The sequence below is a fragment of the Erpetoichthys calabaricus genome, chromosome 12 (assembly GCF_900747795.2).
Source record: "Erpetoichthys calabaricus chromosome 12, fErpCal1.3, whole genome shotgun sequence".
NCBI lineage: Eukaryota > Metazoa > Chordata > Cladistia > Polypteriformes > Polypteridae > Erpetoichthys > Erpetoichthys calabaricus.
Genome location: NC_041405.2, coordinates 86930434 through 86946613, shown reverse-complemented (window position 1 = coordinate 86946613; position 16180 = coordinate 86930434). Strand labels below are relative to the sequence as shown.

At 36.6% G+C, this 16180-nt stretch overlaps 1 protein-coding gene across 6 annotated transcripts in view; it reads left to right on the top strand.

Annotated features, from left to right (window-relative positions):
• Positions 1-16180, top strand: part of LOC114662380 (fibroblast growth factor 13) — a 400003-nt gene that overhangs the window by 282213 nt on the left and 101610 nt on the right. Inside the window, exon 1 of one of the 6 annotated variants that reach the window (XM_051935232.1) lies at positions 8600-8666. The exons of the other annotated variants lie outside the window; for them this stretch is intronic. Coding sequence (XP_051791192.1) covers positions 8615-8666 — 52 coding nt within the window. The 5' untranslated portion in view covers positions 8600-8614. Of the gene's footprint in view, positions 1-8599; positions 8667-16180 lie in introns of those variants that run through there. 6 annotated transcript variants of the gene reach the window in all.

Below are 16180 nucleotides of genomic sequence, written 5' to 3'. Positions count from 1 at the left end.
TGATCTCCAGACCTTATCAGTAAGGTTGGGGTTCTGGAGTCAGCATGCTAATTTTAGCAGCAGTAGCAGGTATGTGTGTGTGAGTGCTAGGGGAAGGGGAAGGGGGAGGGTGGTGTTGAGTATAACCTTACGCTACTGTTAAGGATTTATGTTCCCCACGTACCTCCTGCTGGCTGTCTTCCCTTCATGTGGAACGGTCACCATGGCAACCACAAGAAGTGCCAGAGCATCGCTGGTTGTCTTCCCTGCAATATTCAAAATCATGCACTCCCCTTCAAAACATACATTTAAAAACTGAAAACAGATATTTCCAGCTCAGTGCTGTTTCTTGTCTCATCATTTGCACGCCCTCTGCTTGTATTTTTCTTCAGGAAAAAAAAAAATCATATTTTATAGTTTCAGTTGACCCTTGAGAAGCAATGATGTTACAGTAGAGAACTGCATTTTTATCATAATGAGCTTCTCATTATCCTGATGCACCTGACGACAGCTGGTTCCTGACTAGAATGACTATACAGACTCTCGTGTAACTCATGTTTTTAAAATATACTGCTTGTACATTGTGCCAGAGATCTGTCATATATCACTCTTACATGGTGTAAACTGTATACTAGAAAGCTTGAATTTGAAAGAATTATTTTAAGAAGAAATTAAAACAATGTGTAATGTAGTGGCTAGAACAGTGCCGTTTTAACACCAGTTTTGTGACACTGACCAAATCACCTAACCTGCTTGTACTCCCGCTTTAAAAATATATGAAAATAACTAATTTTCACTCATCTGGTAAGTCATCTTGAGCAAAGGTGTCAGACAAGTATGAAGTAATAATAAAGGTGTATTCAATAAAATATACAGTTATGGTGATTCACAAATTTATTTAGTGTCTTTTATCATTTCCATACATTAATTTGTTCATTTTTTTAACAAATTATGAAATGACCTGTGCCCTCTCTCTCTCTTTCTCTAATATACACATACATACATACATACATACATACATACATACATACATACATACATATATACATACATAAACTTTTTGGAGATCATTCTCCATTCTCTGCCTTTTCATTGTGTCCTATAATAAGTCCTCATTTCGGCTTCAAATGGAAGCAAAGTAATAGTTCATTTCCCAGCTTTGTACCAGTGTCTCGGTGTGTAAAATCCTTGAGCTTTGACTTAAGACTGGTAACCAATTCCCATTTAAAAAATATCTTCATATTATTCAGTGGAAAAATGTGTAATATGCTAATGGAATTCCTTTATATTCTTTTATGCTTTATAAAGCACATTGGGACGATGTATTCCATGAAAGGATCTGTATGAATTACAGCAAACATTTATTGAGCCTTCACTTAAAAAATGGAATTTGTGACTGATTTTAATCACCACACATGTGTTGTAATCACCCCTTAAAAGCACCCCAAGCAATAATAAAAGTTAATGACAAAATGAAGAACTAAACGTACGTGCGTGTGTGTGTGTTTATACATCCATCTCCATCCATCCATGTTTCTGGGTAACTGTAGCCTTAATTAGCACTAGCAAAATACCCGCGCTTCGCAGCGGAGAAGTAGTGTGTTAAAGAGGTTATGTAAACATATATATACATATACATATATATACATATCTACATATACACATATCTACATATACATATATATACATACATATACACATCCACATATACATATATATACATATACAAATTTACACATCTACATATATATATACATATGTACATATATATACATATAAATATATACATATCTAAATATATATACACATATATATACATATGCACATATATATATATATATATAAATATAGACATACATATATACATACATACATTGACATATATATATATATATATATATATATATATATATATATATATATATATATATATAGCAAAATACCCGCGCTTCGCAGCGGAGAAGTAGTGTGTTAAAGAGGTTATGTAAACATATATATACATATATACATATATACACATATCTACATATACATATATATACATATATACATATATATATATATACAGTATATACATATACACATCCACATATATACACATATATATATATATATATATATATATATATATATATATATATATATATATATACACATATCAACATATATATACACACACATATACATCCATCCATCCATCCATACTCTTCATATATACATATATACATACATACATAGTGCGTTGTAACACGGGCTGTGATTGTTACATGGGAGGGAGACGACAAATCACAGCTTCCCGCTTTCTAATCGGGCCTGTGATTGGTGCTTTGACAGATGCCCAGATCCCACAGTATCTCCCCTTAGGAGTGGCGTTAGGCAAGTGTAATTGAATAGCGGTGCTGCAAGTTTAGCTTTACACCTGTTTTTAAGGCTTATTGACTGAAAGGGGCTTTCATGAAAAAACTTAGGGCTTTGCTACAGGATACACCCTCCACAAGTTAAGGAAGTAAAAATAAAGGTATATATTTCTGTTTTATTTAAACCTTTTAAGTTTGTATGTGGGCGGCATGGTGGCGCAGTGAAAGGTGCCAGTTAGGAGACCCGGGTTTGCTTCCCTGCGTGGAGTTTGAATGTTCTCCCTGTGTCTGTCTGGGTTTCCTCCGGGTACTCCGGTTTCCTCCCACAGTCCAAAGACATGCAGGTTAGGTGCATTGGCGATTCTAAATTGTCCATGGTGTGTGGGTGTGTGCGCCCTGCGGTGGGCTGGCACCTTGCCCGGGGTTTGTTTCCTGCCTTGTGCCCTGTGTTGGCAGGGATTGGCTCCTGTATTTAGGATATAGCGGGTTGGATAATGGATGGATGGACATTTGTATGCATAGCCCTATTTGCCTGTTTTCGTTTTTTTTTCTTTCTTCAGTAATATTTCAGCAAACCCGGAGCTTGTCAGTTCAAATCCTGGTACTGACACCACTGTGTGACCCTGAGGAAGTCACTTCACCTGCCTGTGCTGCAAAAAACAAAAGTAATGTAACAAATTGTACCTCAGATGTTGCAAGTTGCTGGAATAAAGGCATAAGTAAAATAGATAAATATGTATTATACACATAGGAAGTATTAATTTATTTTCAGTTAAGTCATCTGCAGCAAACCTTTATAAATGAGGGTTTCTCCTTTTTAGATAGTGCAAACTGTTTCTTCTTCATTGAGGTTTTCTCTTTGAGAGCTTTTTTCATTTCATTGAAAATTAAAGCAGCAGCTGCCAAAATATGTAGCTTTCTTATTAATTTTTCAACATTGTGTAAAATAAATTTATAAAGTAACATAAAAGGTTTAAATACTGGTTATCCTTTTACACTAAAATATTACTAAAGAGATACAAAAAAAGTAAAATGCATATGTTCTTTTTCTTTAAGGAGATTAAATATTACTGAAGAAAGAAAAAAAAAAACTAAAACAGCCAAATGGGGCTATGCATACGAACTTAAAAGGTTTAAATAAAACAGAAATATATATTTTTATTTTTACTTCATTAACTTGTGGAGGGTGTATCCTGTAGCAAAGCCCTAACTTTTTTAGTGAAAGCCCGTTTCAGTCAATAAGTCTTAAAAACAGGTGTAAAGATATTGACAATAAGCTACGCAAACCCACCAAGACATGGAATCGTTTAAATCAAGTATCATTACATCTTCCTTTCTTAAAGAGAAGTAAGGCAGTACTTATAAGCTTACATATATATATGTATATAGACATACATACATATATATATATATCTATATATATCTATATCTATATTAAGGATCAGTTTTTTTGTGAAGCAGCCTTAACACAGCTTTTCCGCTGTTTTATAAACGAATGCCAAGGAAGGAGCCTTTTTATTAAATGCAAGGGTTTTTCGCTTTTTTTTTTTTTTCTTTTTTTACGATTGTTATAGTTCTGTTTGTATACCACGTTGTCAGTTCAGCACTCCGGTTGTAATATGACCAAGCCGTGCAAGCACACTCTTGAGAATGCAACGTATAGTTGTACAGGAGAAAAGTAACCTTGCCTGAAATCAATGGCAACCTTTTGTAGGTCTATGAACTTAATTTAAACTTTAGGTTTAGGTTCCTACACGGGAAGTTGGAGAATAAGTGATGAGTGAGTCAGTCAGTCAGTCAGTGAGTCAGTGAGGGCTTTGCCTTTTATTAATTAGTATAGATTCATCAAGTGCTTGGCAGCCACAGCATCTGAACAGGTTGCCAGTTCATCACAGGGTCAACACACAGACACACTCTAGCCAATATATCAATGCCAGTTCACCTAAACTGCATGTCTTATGTGTATATACAGTTTATTTTTCTGTATGTATTTATACAGACATTTAAAAACTTGTTGGCACCCTTACAGTTCATTGGAAAAAGTGTTGTATGCTTCCTGAAAACTGACTAAATGAAAAGTAGTTGTTTCATGTATACTTGCATGCCTTTGACATTTCATTGAGTAAAGCAAAGCAAGAGTGAGAAAAAGAAAGTATTGCATATTCTACAAAAATATACTGTATTCTAAAATGGTCTGGACACCTCTGTTGGTACCCCTAGAAAAGAACATAAATAATTGGATTTCAGAGATTTTGTTTTAAGAATTAGAAGTAGAAATTTAGGTAGACTTTAAGAGGGCCACTGGCAAGGATTAAATGCACACAAGGGCATTTATACAAGGGAGAGCCAAACGAAAAACTTAAAATCCATATTACTAACCGAGAATGGTAAACCGGATATGGACGCAGGTACATGCCCATGGACGCAGGAGACATAGTGCGCAGGCGCCACACAAAAACGAGGAATCAGCCCCCCGCCCCAGAGTGAAACGGAAGAGACTACGAATGACACAGCCACACAAACAAGAGGAGTCAGCGCCCAGCCCCAGAGTGAAATGGGACAGACTACGGAGTCCACAAAGGTTCACAAATCAAACCCGAGATATTTCGGAAAGCGGTATCGACACAGCCACACAAAAAAGTTATAGTAGAAATTGTAAACACCATATTGTTGTCATGTAAGTCGGCAGCTGACTTCAAATTTAAAACAATATGATGTTGATGCCTGTCCACAACTTTTGTGGTACATTAAAACAGAAGGTGGTGGCTTCCTGGCAAGAATTGTTGCTGGACATGAAACCAAGGTTCAGCACTGCCAGCGAGAAACCAAGAGAGTGAACAAAGAATGGTGGCATCCCTCCTCACCAAAACCAAGGAATTTCTGCACACAGCCATTTGCATGGATGGTGATGCTGACTGTCTTTGATGGTGAATGAGGTGTCATTTTGGAGAACTACATGCCCATGAGAAGCACTGTCAGCAGTGCCTTATATTCCAACCTCCTCAGAAACCTTCTTTGACCCAGAATCAAATCCAAAAAACATGGCATTCAGAGCAGAGGTCTTGTTGCAGTAAGACAGTGCCTGGGCCTATGCTGCTTGTGCAATGGCTAAAACCATCAAGGACCTGCACTTTGAGTGTCTTCCACATCCACCATACTTATCAGACTTTGTTCCCAGTGATTACCACATCTTTGGACCACTTAAACAGGAGATGGGCACAAAGACGTAATAGTCTGATGAAGAGGAGAACAGTTGGTGGGCATGAGTTGCTGCACATATGACCAAAAGACTTGTTTTCTAAAGGAATCCATGCACTTTCTAAGTCAGGAGGTCTTGTATTGAAAGTCATGGAAATAACATAGAACAATGATAGTTTATGACACATTTGGTGAAATAAGTAAAAAAAAAAATTAAGGTTTTCATTTGACTCCTCCTCATATTAGACTTCACCATCTGCAACATACCTGAGCAAATGAAACCCCTAACATTTCAAGGGAAAAATATTTACCACTGAACTGGTTTGAAAATGAGTGGAGATGAAACCAGAAGAAACATAATGAAAACTAAAAAGTGGAAAACGTAGAGCTGGTGTAGAGGGCTGGTGGAAACATAATATTAAAGTATAGTGCTTTCTGAATTCCCGCTGTCTATGACTAATGTAAAAGCACTTCATTTTATGTAATGCTTATTATACCATCTCAAGATTGTCTAATTTTCATCTGCCCTGCTGACAGATTCATTGTTTCTGTCTATTTACATATTGTTGCAACATGCCATGTGAGATATTAAATATAAATGAAAGATGTCAATATAAATATATACTCCCTTTTCCCAGTGTTAGGCACTAAATATTCAATACATTTTTCACTGGTCATTTGAAGAAGAAAGGAAATGGCTTTTGACTGATTTTATGATGTCAGTTTAGCTGAAAGGCAAATGAACAACTGCAGTCTAAATACAGAATTAAAATGATTTCATAACTACTAAATGATCTCCTGCAGCCCTTTTCTAACAAACAAAAGTGTCAAATAAAGAGTTCTGTTCTTTTTTGGGGTCAGGGCAGAATGAATGTGCTAGCATTGTTGTTAAACTAATGTGAAATTAAGAACTGTGTGCAGTTCTAGAAAAATGGTATAATGATTGGTTCAGGTATTATTCTTTTCCTTTGGAAAGTTTCTAGTCTCTAAGATTCAAATTCAATTCTTAAACAAGTTAGTGAAAATTAGGCCTAAAAAGTTGTACTTTTTGTATTAGATGATGTATATGGTAGTCTCATTTAATGAGTTTGATTCTTTAATGTATTTTCATATCTAATATAGAACAAGCATAGCTATTATAATAAAGCATAGAAACTGTCAATAATTTGGGGAGTTCCACCCCATATACAAACTAACAGCAATGAAATAACATCTTTATACATATGAGTTCAGAATGGAACTGTTAAGCATAACAAAAGATGCTGTATATATATCTAGGATACAGAAACTGGAAATGACATCATATGCAGGCAGGATCTGGGAGATCAGAACTGGAAGTACAGTCATTAAGAGGTAGGTTCTTCTGACAGTCTGCAGAGAGGGGAAAATGGAGAAAATATCAGAGGACAGCGCCAAACCCTTGTCTGGCTGAGAGAAACAATTATTTGAGCCCTTAAACTGCATTCCAAGCACATGTTGTGTGACACTATATACAGTATATATAATAAAGGTAATTATAGACAGGAGTCCCCGTGGACTATGATGTTTGCTGATGACATTGTGATCTGTAGCGATAGTAGGGAGCAGGTTGAGGAGACCCTGGAGAGGTGGAGATATGCTCTAGAGAGGAGAGGAATGAAGGTCAGCAGGAACAAGACCAAATACATGTGAGTAAATGAGAGGGAGGTCAGTGGAATGGTGAGGATGCAGGGAGTAGAGTTGGCAAAGGTGGATGAGTTTAAGTACTTGGGATCAACAGTACAGAGTAATGGGGATTCTGGAAGAGAGGGGAAAAAGAGAGTGCAGGTAGGGTGGAATGGGTGGAAAAGAGTGTCAGGAGTGATTTGTGACAGACGGATATCAACAAGAGTGAAAGGGAAGGTCTACAGGACAGTAGTGAGACCAGCTATATTACAGTATATGGGTTGGAGATGGTGGCACTGACCAGAAAGCAGGAGACAGAGCCGGAGGTAGCAGAGTTAAAGATGCTAAGATTTGCATTGGGTGTGATGAGGATGGATAGGATTAGAAATGAGTACATTAGAGGGTCAGCTCAAGTTGTACGGTTGGGAGACAAAGTCAGAGAGGCGAGATTGCATTGGTTTGGACATGTGCAGAGGAGAGATGCTGGGTATATTGGGAGAAGGATGCTAAGGATAGAGCTACCAGGTAAGAGAAAAAGATGAAGGCCTAAGAGAAGGTTTATGGATGTGGCGAGAGAGGACATGCAGGTGATGGGTGTAACAGAACAAGATGCAGAGGACAGAAAGATATGGAAGAAGATGATCCGCTGTGGCGACCCCTAACAGGAGCAGCCAAAAGAAGAAGAAGATATGCATCTTTAGTTGAAACATTTCTAAAAAATCTGTGCACAAATATGTATATCATACATCACATGGGAAATTTGACATTACGCTATCTTTACCTTACTAGTTTATTTCTTTGAATAATATTCTCTATATTTTTGTTCTAATCATATCTAGATAAATGTCTTAAACTGCTAGTTACCTTCAGATTATCATTGAATAATTAAATAATCGATTATGGACATACATTGTTACCTTCAGATTATCATTGAATAATTAAATAATCGATTATGGACATACATTGTGACTATGTTGATAGACTTTTTAATATATTAATATAATGCTTTCTGTAAGACAGATCATGATTGTGCTTTAGAATGAACAGTTTTTTTTTCTTCTCACTGGTTTGCTTCCCAGATGTGAGATAAGTACTAGTTTCATGATGGCTGCCATGTCTAAAAAAAGAAGTAGGTTGATTCAGAGAGTTGCTCCATTTTAAGCAATTTAGTTTATTTTTGGCTAAAGGATGTAGGCAGCAGTTTCTCGTGAGATTTGGGCTCAGTGCTAGACCTCAAGAACTGTCATCCTCCTTCTATCCTGCTTATTGCATTGGTCTCGTTTTACCTTTTAATCTTCAGTTTTTGGTCTGTTTAGGCAAAGTTTTTTTGTTTTTCTCCACCTACCATTTTTTCTTTAGTTTGTCAAGTAACAAATCAGTCATTTTATTATCAAAAGGAAAGCTTTTGTAATGCAATCGTCTGTTAAAACTGGAACATGTATTCAGTGTTAACCCCAGCTGATATACAATGCGTTGCTTCTGCAGACAGTAAGTAAACTGGGCTTCTGAAAATTGTTGTTTTGGGTGAAATTTTTCTATATCTGTAGGTTTAATATTCTAAATATACTTTAAGATTTGCTTGCCCATTTAAACTGATTACTTAATCATTTTATTATTTTATACTTAAATCTTTAGGGTAGTACAATTGCTAATGGTGCAGCCCTGTTCCTCAAAGGACCAGGCTTTGATTGCAATCCGATATCCGTATCTATGGAATGTTTATATGTTTCCTGTGTCAATGCGAGAATTTACTGGATACTCAAACTTCCTTTAACAATGATAAAGACAAGGATGTGAGGCTGCTTTTTAATCGAGGCATGATCTTATGTTACATATATTGTGATGCAATGGGATTCTGTCCAATTCCTATATGTTGGATATCTTCCAAATCCAACATCCTTGCTCCTTCCTTTCATAGGCTGCATGCTTGACTCCACCTATCTCATTTATGCAGAAGAAATAACAAATCCCCACAGCCTTAGTGTGAGATTTGAAAATTATCCGTTTCAAACTTTTGAAGGATTTCATATGAAGTAACTTCTCAAATAAACTGAAATATGTTCTTTAATTGAAGAGATTCCCAAAAGTCGTGTCATGTAACCATTATCATAACAACACAATTTAAATTGACCATGCACGTCAAAAGTTTTTGGATTGAGAAAATAAACGTTTATGCTGTTTCTAGAATTCAGATCTCTCTTAGGGAGTCAGAACTTTCCTTTTTTCAATGAATATTTTTGGTTTATGCATTAGATTTATGTGATTTTTCTTTTCTTTGTAAACTAATGTTTACTCTCTCCTGGTCCCCCTGTTACTATTTTGTGTCAGGTATTTTTTTATTAAGGCAAAACAGCTCTCTTTCTGCTGTGGTGTGTATCACATTGAACCAACTTTGGAGAATTGCTAGTAAACACCTTTAACAAATCCAAGCTCATATTTCAATACATGAGAAGGAAGCACTTCCTCTATTATGCCTGCAAGAACATTAGTTATAACCTTAACATTGACGTTTAGCAGAGAAAACAGACTGTATGATAGGCATTCTAAACGTTTTTTTTTTCTTTGTAGGAGTCTGCCTTCTCTGGTTTCAATTAAAATACCTAGAAATTTAAAAGAGATTTTAATTTTTTTTTTATTCATATATTTTTTTATGCTTCATAAATAAATATAAACCATCCAGGAATTGTAATGTTTCTGTTTTATTAAATAAATTCTCAGTCAGAATATTATGTTAATTTTATTCTGATATGTAAAGCATTTTACAGGTATTACTTATTTCTGTAGCTTGAGTAACTTAGGTTCCAATTGGATTGTTACTTTCTGAAATGTATTTGGGCTTGCGCCTTATTAGCCTTTTCTCCATGCTCATATTAAGAAAGATATAATTCATTTGAAATTGCACTGTTTCTATCCTGGTATATCAAAAGAATTGTATTTATAAACAAATTAGTCAGTCAGTCAGTCATTATCCAACCTGCTATATCCTAACACAGGGTCACGGGGGTCCGCTGGAGCTTATCCCAGCCAGCACAGGGCGCCAACCCACCACAGATAAACAAATTACTTATAATTATTTATACTTATTTAATTATTTATTAACATTCTTTTTTGAGGAGGTCAGTGGCAGGCAGGTCTATTGTAGCTATTGTCCATTTTAGAGTTGTTACTATTTCTGTTTTGAGTGGAGTATGTGCGACATCTTGTAGACACCAAATACAGTCAACTCCATGCACTCTGTGGTTTATTTATCTATTTTTTCTTTCTGTATTTTATGGGTTTATTTAGTGTTTATTTCATGTTCTTTGGGTCTTTTTGGGGATTTGGGAATATGGAGAATTCATATATAATTTTGTACTAAAGACAATTGTTAAAAAAAATGTAATGTTCTACCTATCAGGTACTTGAGGCTTTTTATAATTTTCTTACAGGTTTCCTGGCTCTGTTATTGAGCTTGATATCGTTATTGGGGTTTTTGACACCAAGGAATCTGATGAAATTGTTTGTTTTTTCGATTCAATGTTACATTCTAAAGTTTGTTTTCGATTTTGTTTTTTGCCAGGCTTTTCCCAGTAACGGGAGTGGTTCTAAAGGTCATGAGCCTGTCAGTCGTTACTCAACTGGATAAAAGGGTTCACTAGGTTTTAGGTTCACTTCCTTATTCAACTCCCAAATTTCAAAACCCTTTGTGCATTTTAACTTTACTGATTTTGAAATCTGCAGTCCTTTTTGACTATGTTCTTGTCTCATGGATTTTGGCTTTGGTAATTGGTGGAATTTTGTTCTACTAGTTCAGACCATTGTTTTCTTTCTTTCTTTTTTTTCCTCTGAGTCTATTCTTTCAGTTCACATTTTCTCTTGCCCTCTGGGCAGTATACCATTTGTTTCATGATTACTGCACTTTTGGTCTTAGTTTGGATAGTTGCTTGCCTGTGTTATGCAAGACAGAGGTCCCAACCCATGATGTTATGAATGGAGGGTATTCAGAATTTCTGCAGTGGTATTTTGTTTAGATATTTAGCTGCAGTGACAAATAGGAAAGATTCACAAATTTGACCTCTGCTTATTTTGCTTTCATTCCCAAATCCCTATTTAAAAATACCTCTGCCTTTTCCCCTCTTAAGGCATTGTTAAGAGGATCACTTGCACAATGTTCAGGTCAGATGAACTACACCATTAGCCATCTTTATAACTGTACTGTATGCCATGATGCATGGCTGCATGTATCACTAGCTATGGAGAGCTTATTCTATTTGTATACTGCTTGAGACCAATATATTCCTCTTGCTGAAAATGCATTTGCTAAGCTTATGAAAACTTGAATGTCTAACAGCTGCATAAAAATACATTGTGAATTATACAGCATGCAGGAAAGGACACTGGGTGTGTTTTCAGTGTACTTATGTAAGGTACATATTACCTGTTGTTGGTTTTAAGAAAATCATTTTTAGATTGACATTTTATGACTGATAATAAAGTACTTGTTTCTCAAGAACTCCATTAGGTTGCTTAAAGGAGCCACCAGAAGCAGCATTTGAGGTGGAATTTATGCACATAAACCCCAACTTCCCACACAGTTTTTTTTCTTTATATGAGCCCTCTAAAAGCCTGATCCAATCCTGTACCTTACAGTATGTCAAAAGTAAGAAAGAAATCATACAGAACATTTCCGCCCCTTATCTGGGTTTGGGTCTTGGGATATTTTATTTATATTTTCTTTCATGGACAATTGATGGGACTTTTATGTGCTTTAAATTCATTACCAATATTTATCTTTTTTACTTTCTCGTATATGAAGTATATGGAAAGTATTGTAATCGTCCAAAGATTCGATGTTGAGATTTTGATGAATCACAACGTTTTCTCAACAAAGAATACCATTTTTTGAATTATGTTTGTGTGTGTGTGTGTCTGTCTGTCTGTGTGTGTATGTAAACACGATAACTGTGTAAGCTTTCACTTAGGTCAACCAAATTTTGCATACAAATATTAGGTACAAAACGTAGATTTCTATCAACTTTTGAGCTGTTTCCTTTAACCGAAAGTGATACTTTACCTTTTATTCATGCTGCTGCAGACTCAGATTTATTCAACTTTACTTTTATTATAATTTTTCAATATATTATTTATTTGATTTGATGTGTTGTTTATGGTTCTTTAATGTAATATAAAAATATAATCATTTTACTCCAACAAATATCTATCCCCATATCTGAGTATATGAGAAAGTCTTTGTGAGATCACTCCGAATTTTTTCTTAGTGAAGTTTTCTGACTGGCTTTGTCTGTCACTACAGGGTGCACGACACTCACTCCATTCATTTAATAGTTCAGGTCCTTGCCATCAATGTCTTATGTATACTGCCTCCACGTTTATGAATTAGTAGCCATTCGTAACTTATTTTGAGATAGTAAAAACTGTACCTTTGTCCAGCATTCCAGACTATTATCTTGCTCACATATTGCCACATTTGTTGTGGCTTCCATTCCATTATGAATAGAGGTAGAGTGTGATAAGGGCTCTTTGGGGTCTGGCTTTTATTCTTCCATCCTCTTTCCTTTTCCCATCTGTGAAAAAATATTTCTATATGCAGAAGGCCTACATGCAGAAGGTCACAGTACACAGATGTGTACTGTTCAGTACAAATTGAACAGTTGAATACTGTGAACAGTTCTATATATTAAATTAATCAATCTGAACTCTCCAGAGGTTCATGTTAATTAGAATCTACAAATCTGTAAATTGTTGTGGAACTTAATAGTTGACATTTTCTTAAGTACACCGCATGTACTTGTACACAAGTGATAAAGAGATCTGCTAATCTTAAAAGTGCAAGGTGCATGACCAGCAATCATCGTACCATTGGGGATTAGAAAGTAAAGAGGCAGTATGAGAAGTGAGAGAATGCCTAAATTAAAATTTTAAAAGTAGCAGTGTGACGTGTAACTTATTAGGCATCACAAGTCATTTGATAACCAATTGATTGTCAATACTTTCATTATATGGTAACATTGTTGGTCCACTGGTGAAGTAAATTTCTGGAAAGAAAAATTAATTAAACAAGATATCCTTATTTAATAGCCAATTAAACTAAAGTGTATAGATAAGCACAATAGTAGTCACCTATTGTTTCTTAGATAAACACACTTTTCTAAAAATGACCTCTTTTTCCTTTTTTTAGATAACAGTGTGTTTACTAAGTCATGTAGCAGCCTTTCCAGCAGTGAGAAGAAACAAATATGTGTTGATATACCAAAGAGAATACAGTGGATTCTGAAAGTACTAATATTCCTTCACTTTTTACACATTCTGTTATGTTGCAGCTTTGTGTTTAAAGTCATTTGCATTCATTTTTCCCTCATCAAGCAACACTCAATACCACAGGATGAGAAAGTGAAAACAGGATTTTAGAAATGTCTGCAAATTTATTAAAAATAAAAAAATCCTGAAGTATCACATTGACATAAATGTTCAGAACCTTTACATAGCACTGGGAGCTGATGTCCCTTTGTCAGCGATCATGGCCCAGAATCTTGTTGGATATGACGTGACAAGATTAAGACCACAACTGAATTTGAGAATTTTCTGCCAGTTGTCTCTGCAGATCCTCCCAAGCTCTGTCAGTGTAGATGGACAGCTATTTTTAGGTGTCTCCAGAGATGTCCAATTGAGTTCAAGTTTGGGCTGGGCCTCTAAAGGACATTCCCAAAGTTGTCCCTAAGCCACTACTGAGTTGTGTGGAAATTTTGCTGTTGTTGCTCCTTATTCAGGTGGAAAATTCTTCTTGTATTGGGGTGGACTCTTTCACTTTGTAATGTAGTCCTTTGTCTGTGGTGTGCTCTGCTTTTCTCAGTTAGGCTATTTGTTTTGTCGTCTGCAACTTCATAGGGAAAAGCATTACCTTTCTGGCAAAAAGTTTCGATGTTGAAGTTCCCTTCTTGAAATAATGTCTGCTTCTCAGTCTTCTTAGACTGGGCTCAGTGGCCAGCACAGAGGTTGGCTTGGCAAAGTGTATCTCAACTTTGAAGTCCACAAAGAGAAGAGATTGTCAACTTTTAGCTCCCTGAGGAGAGAACAGTTCATCATCATTCAGACAGGAGTGAGTTTCAGAGAGTGGCTGCAGATTTTTTTCCCAAGAGAGACAAATGAACCAAGTTTTTTCATAGAAGGTGTAACCTCTCGTGATTGGATTGAAGTCACTGTTAGTTAAAAAATCAGTGCCACATCATAGGTACGGTATTTTGTCTATTACAGTTGTCACTTGTTTAACTATAATTCTTTGATCAGACGTGGGTGTCCATTTGTCACCTTCTGGTCTGAGAGGTGCCTTTGCAAAGATGCCAGTTTAACTCTGATTTACACTTTTGTTATCTGATGAAGTACAAGCTGATACTCGTATGAAATGCAGTTCAGACACTTTCTGGAATGTAGATTTGGGGAAGGATGAAGCTGGATTTCTGCATCCCTGTTAATCTGCTGCCTTAACAGGCATTGTGTGCCACTACAAGCCTAGCAGAATGGGAAATGCCCACTTTGCCCTACACAGGTGTGTTCCTTTCCTAATCCAACTGATATCTGTTCAATTGAATTGAGCACGGGTGGACTCCAAACAAGGCACAGAAACATCTCAGTGATGACCAATAGAATGGGATGTACCTGAGCCAGATTTCAAGAGTCATAGTAAAAGGTCTAAATATTTGTATAAATGTGATATTTGAGATTTTTATTCTTAATAAAGTTTCGCTTTGTCATTCTTTGGTATTAAGTGCTGCAAGATGTGAAGGGAAAAAAATTAATGTAAACAACTAGCACAAGGCTGCAACAGAACAAAATATGAAAAGTCAAGGGGTCTGAATACTTTCTGAATCCACTGTAAGTGCCTTCACATCACAGCCTATCTTTACTTTTTTTTCCCTCAGACACAAGGAGTCCACTGTTTATTTTTTGTTCAGTTTATTTAGATGATATTTTTCCCACAGTTCTTAAATGAAGATGAGTAAATAAATGCAGTTTTTAAAAAAATCCCACACTTATTCAGGCAGTACACAGTGGGTTTATTTTTCCAATATACAAAGAACCAGCAAACCCGCGATTCTCGAAAGAATTGCAAATCCAAGAATGGTAATCACTTTCTGTTCCCTCCAATATTTGGAGGGATGAAATATCATGGAGGGTGGGTGCGTCCTGGGAAATATTCATTTAATTAAATAAACATATTTGTACTAAAGCGTTTTTTTTTGGAACTGTGACTCATCTGGTTCTGGTGTTTCAGAAGCGCGTTGTAGGCGCCTTCGTTTATTGTTTTTATCCATGCAGTCTCTTTTTTGTTTTTCTATGGCTGTGTCATCAGCCAGAAGTCGTTTGCTGATGGCGGCGGATTCGCGTGCTGAAGTGACCATGGCGGCGGATCCGGGCATGGAGGGCTACATTACAATTACCGTTATGTGATTCACATATGCCACACTGACTGTTGGCACAGTGGATTAGAGCAAGTGTAGTTTACACGTTGTGTTGTTTGTGCGCCACATCCTGACTCTGGGAAGTACGGGCTCGGTGTTGTATTACTAATCGTTGAGCTCTTTCCATTTGGAGCCGTGACTCCTTTACCTCTGCTGTGTCAGTCCGTTAGTTGAGCTCTTTCATTGTGGAGCCGTGACGTCTTTGCCTCTGGTGTTTCTGAAGCGCATTGTAGGAGCCTCCGTGTATTGTTTTTACCCATGCGGTCTCGTGTTTGTTTTTCTATGGCTGTGTTGTTAGCTAGACGTCGTTTGCTGACGGTGGTGGATTCGCGTGCTGAAGTGACAATGGCGGCGGACCCAGGCCTGGAGGGGCACATTACTAAACGAAGGTGGTATATGTGGTGGTGTGGGCGGTCGTGTTCGGGCAGCGGTGGTAGTGTGTACGGCTTGCCTGTTGCCTCTGGCATCTGTGCATATATACTGTACAACCTGGCGTGCACGCTTTACCTGAGGTTTAATTTACAGGTCGTATCCATACTGTTTCAG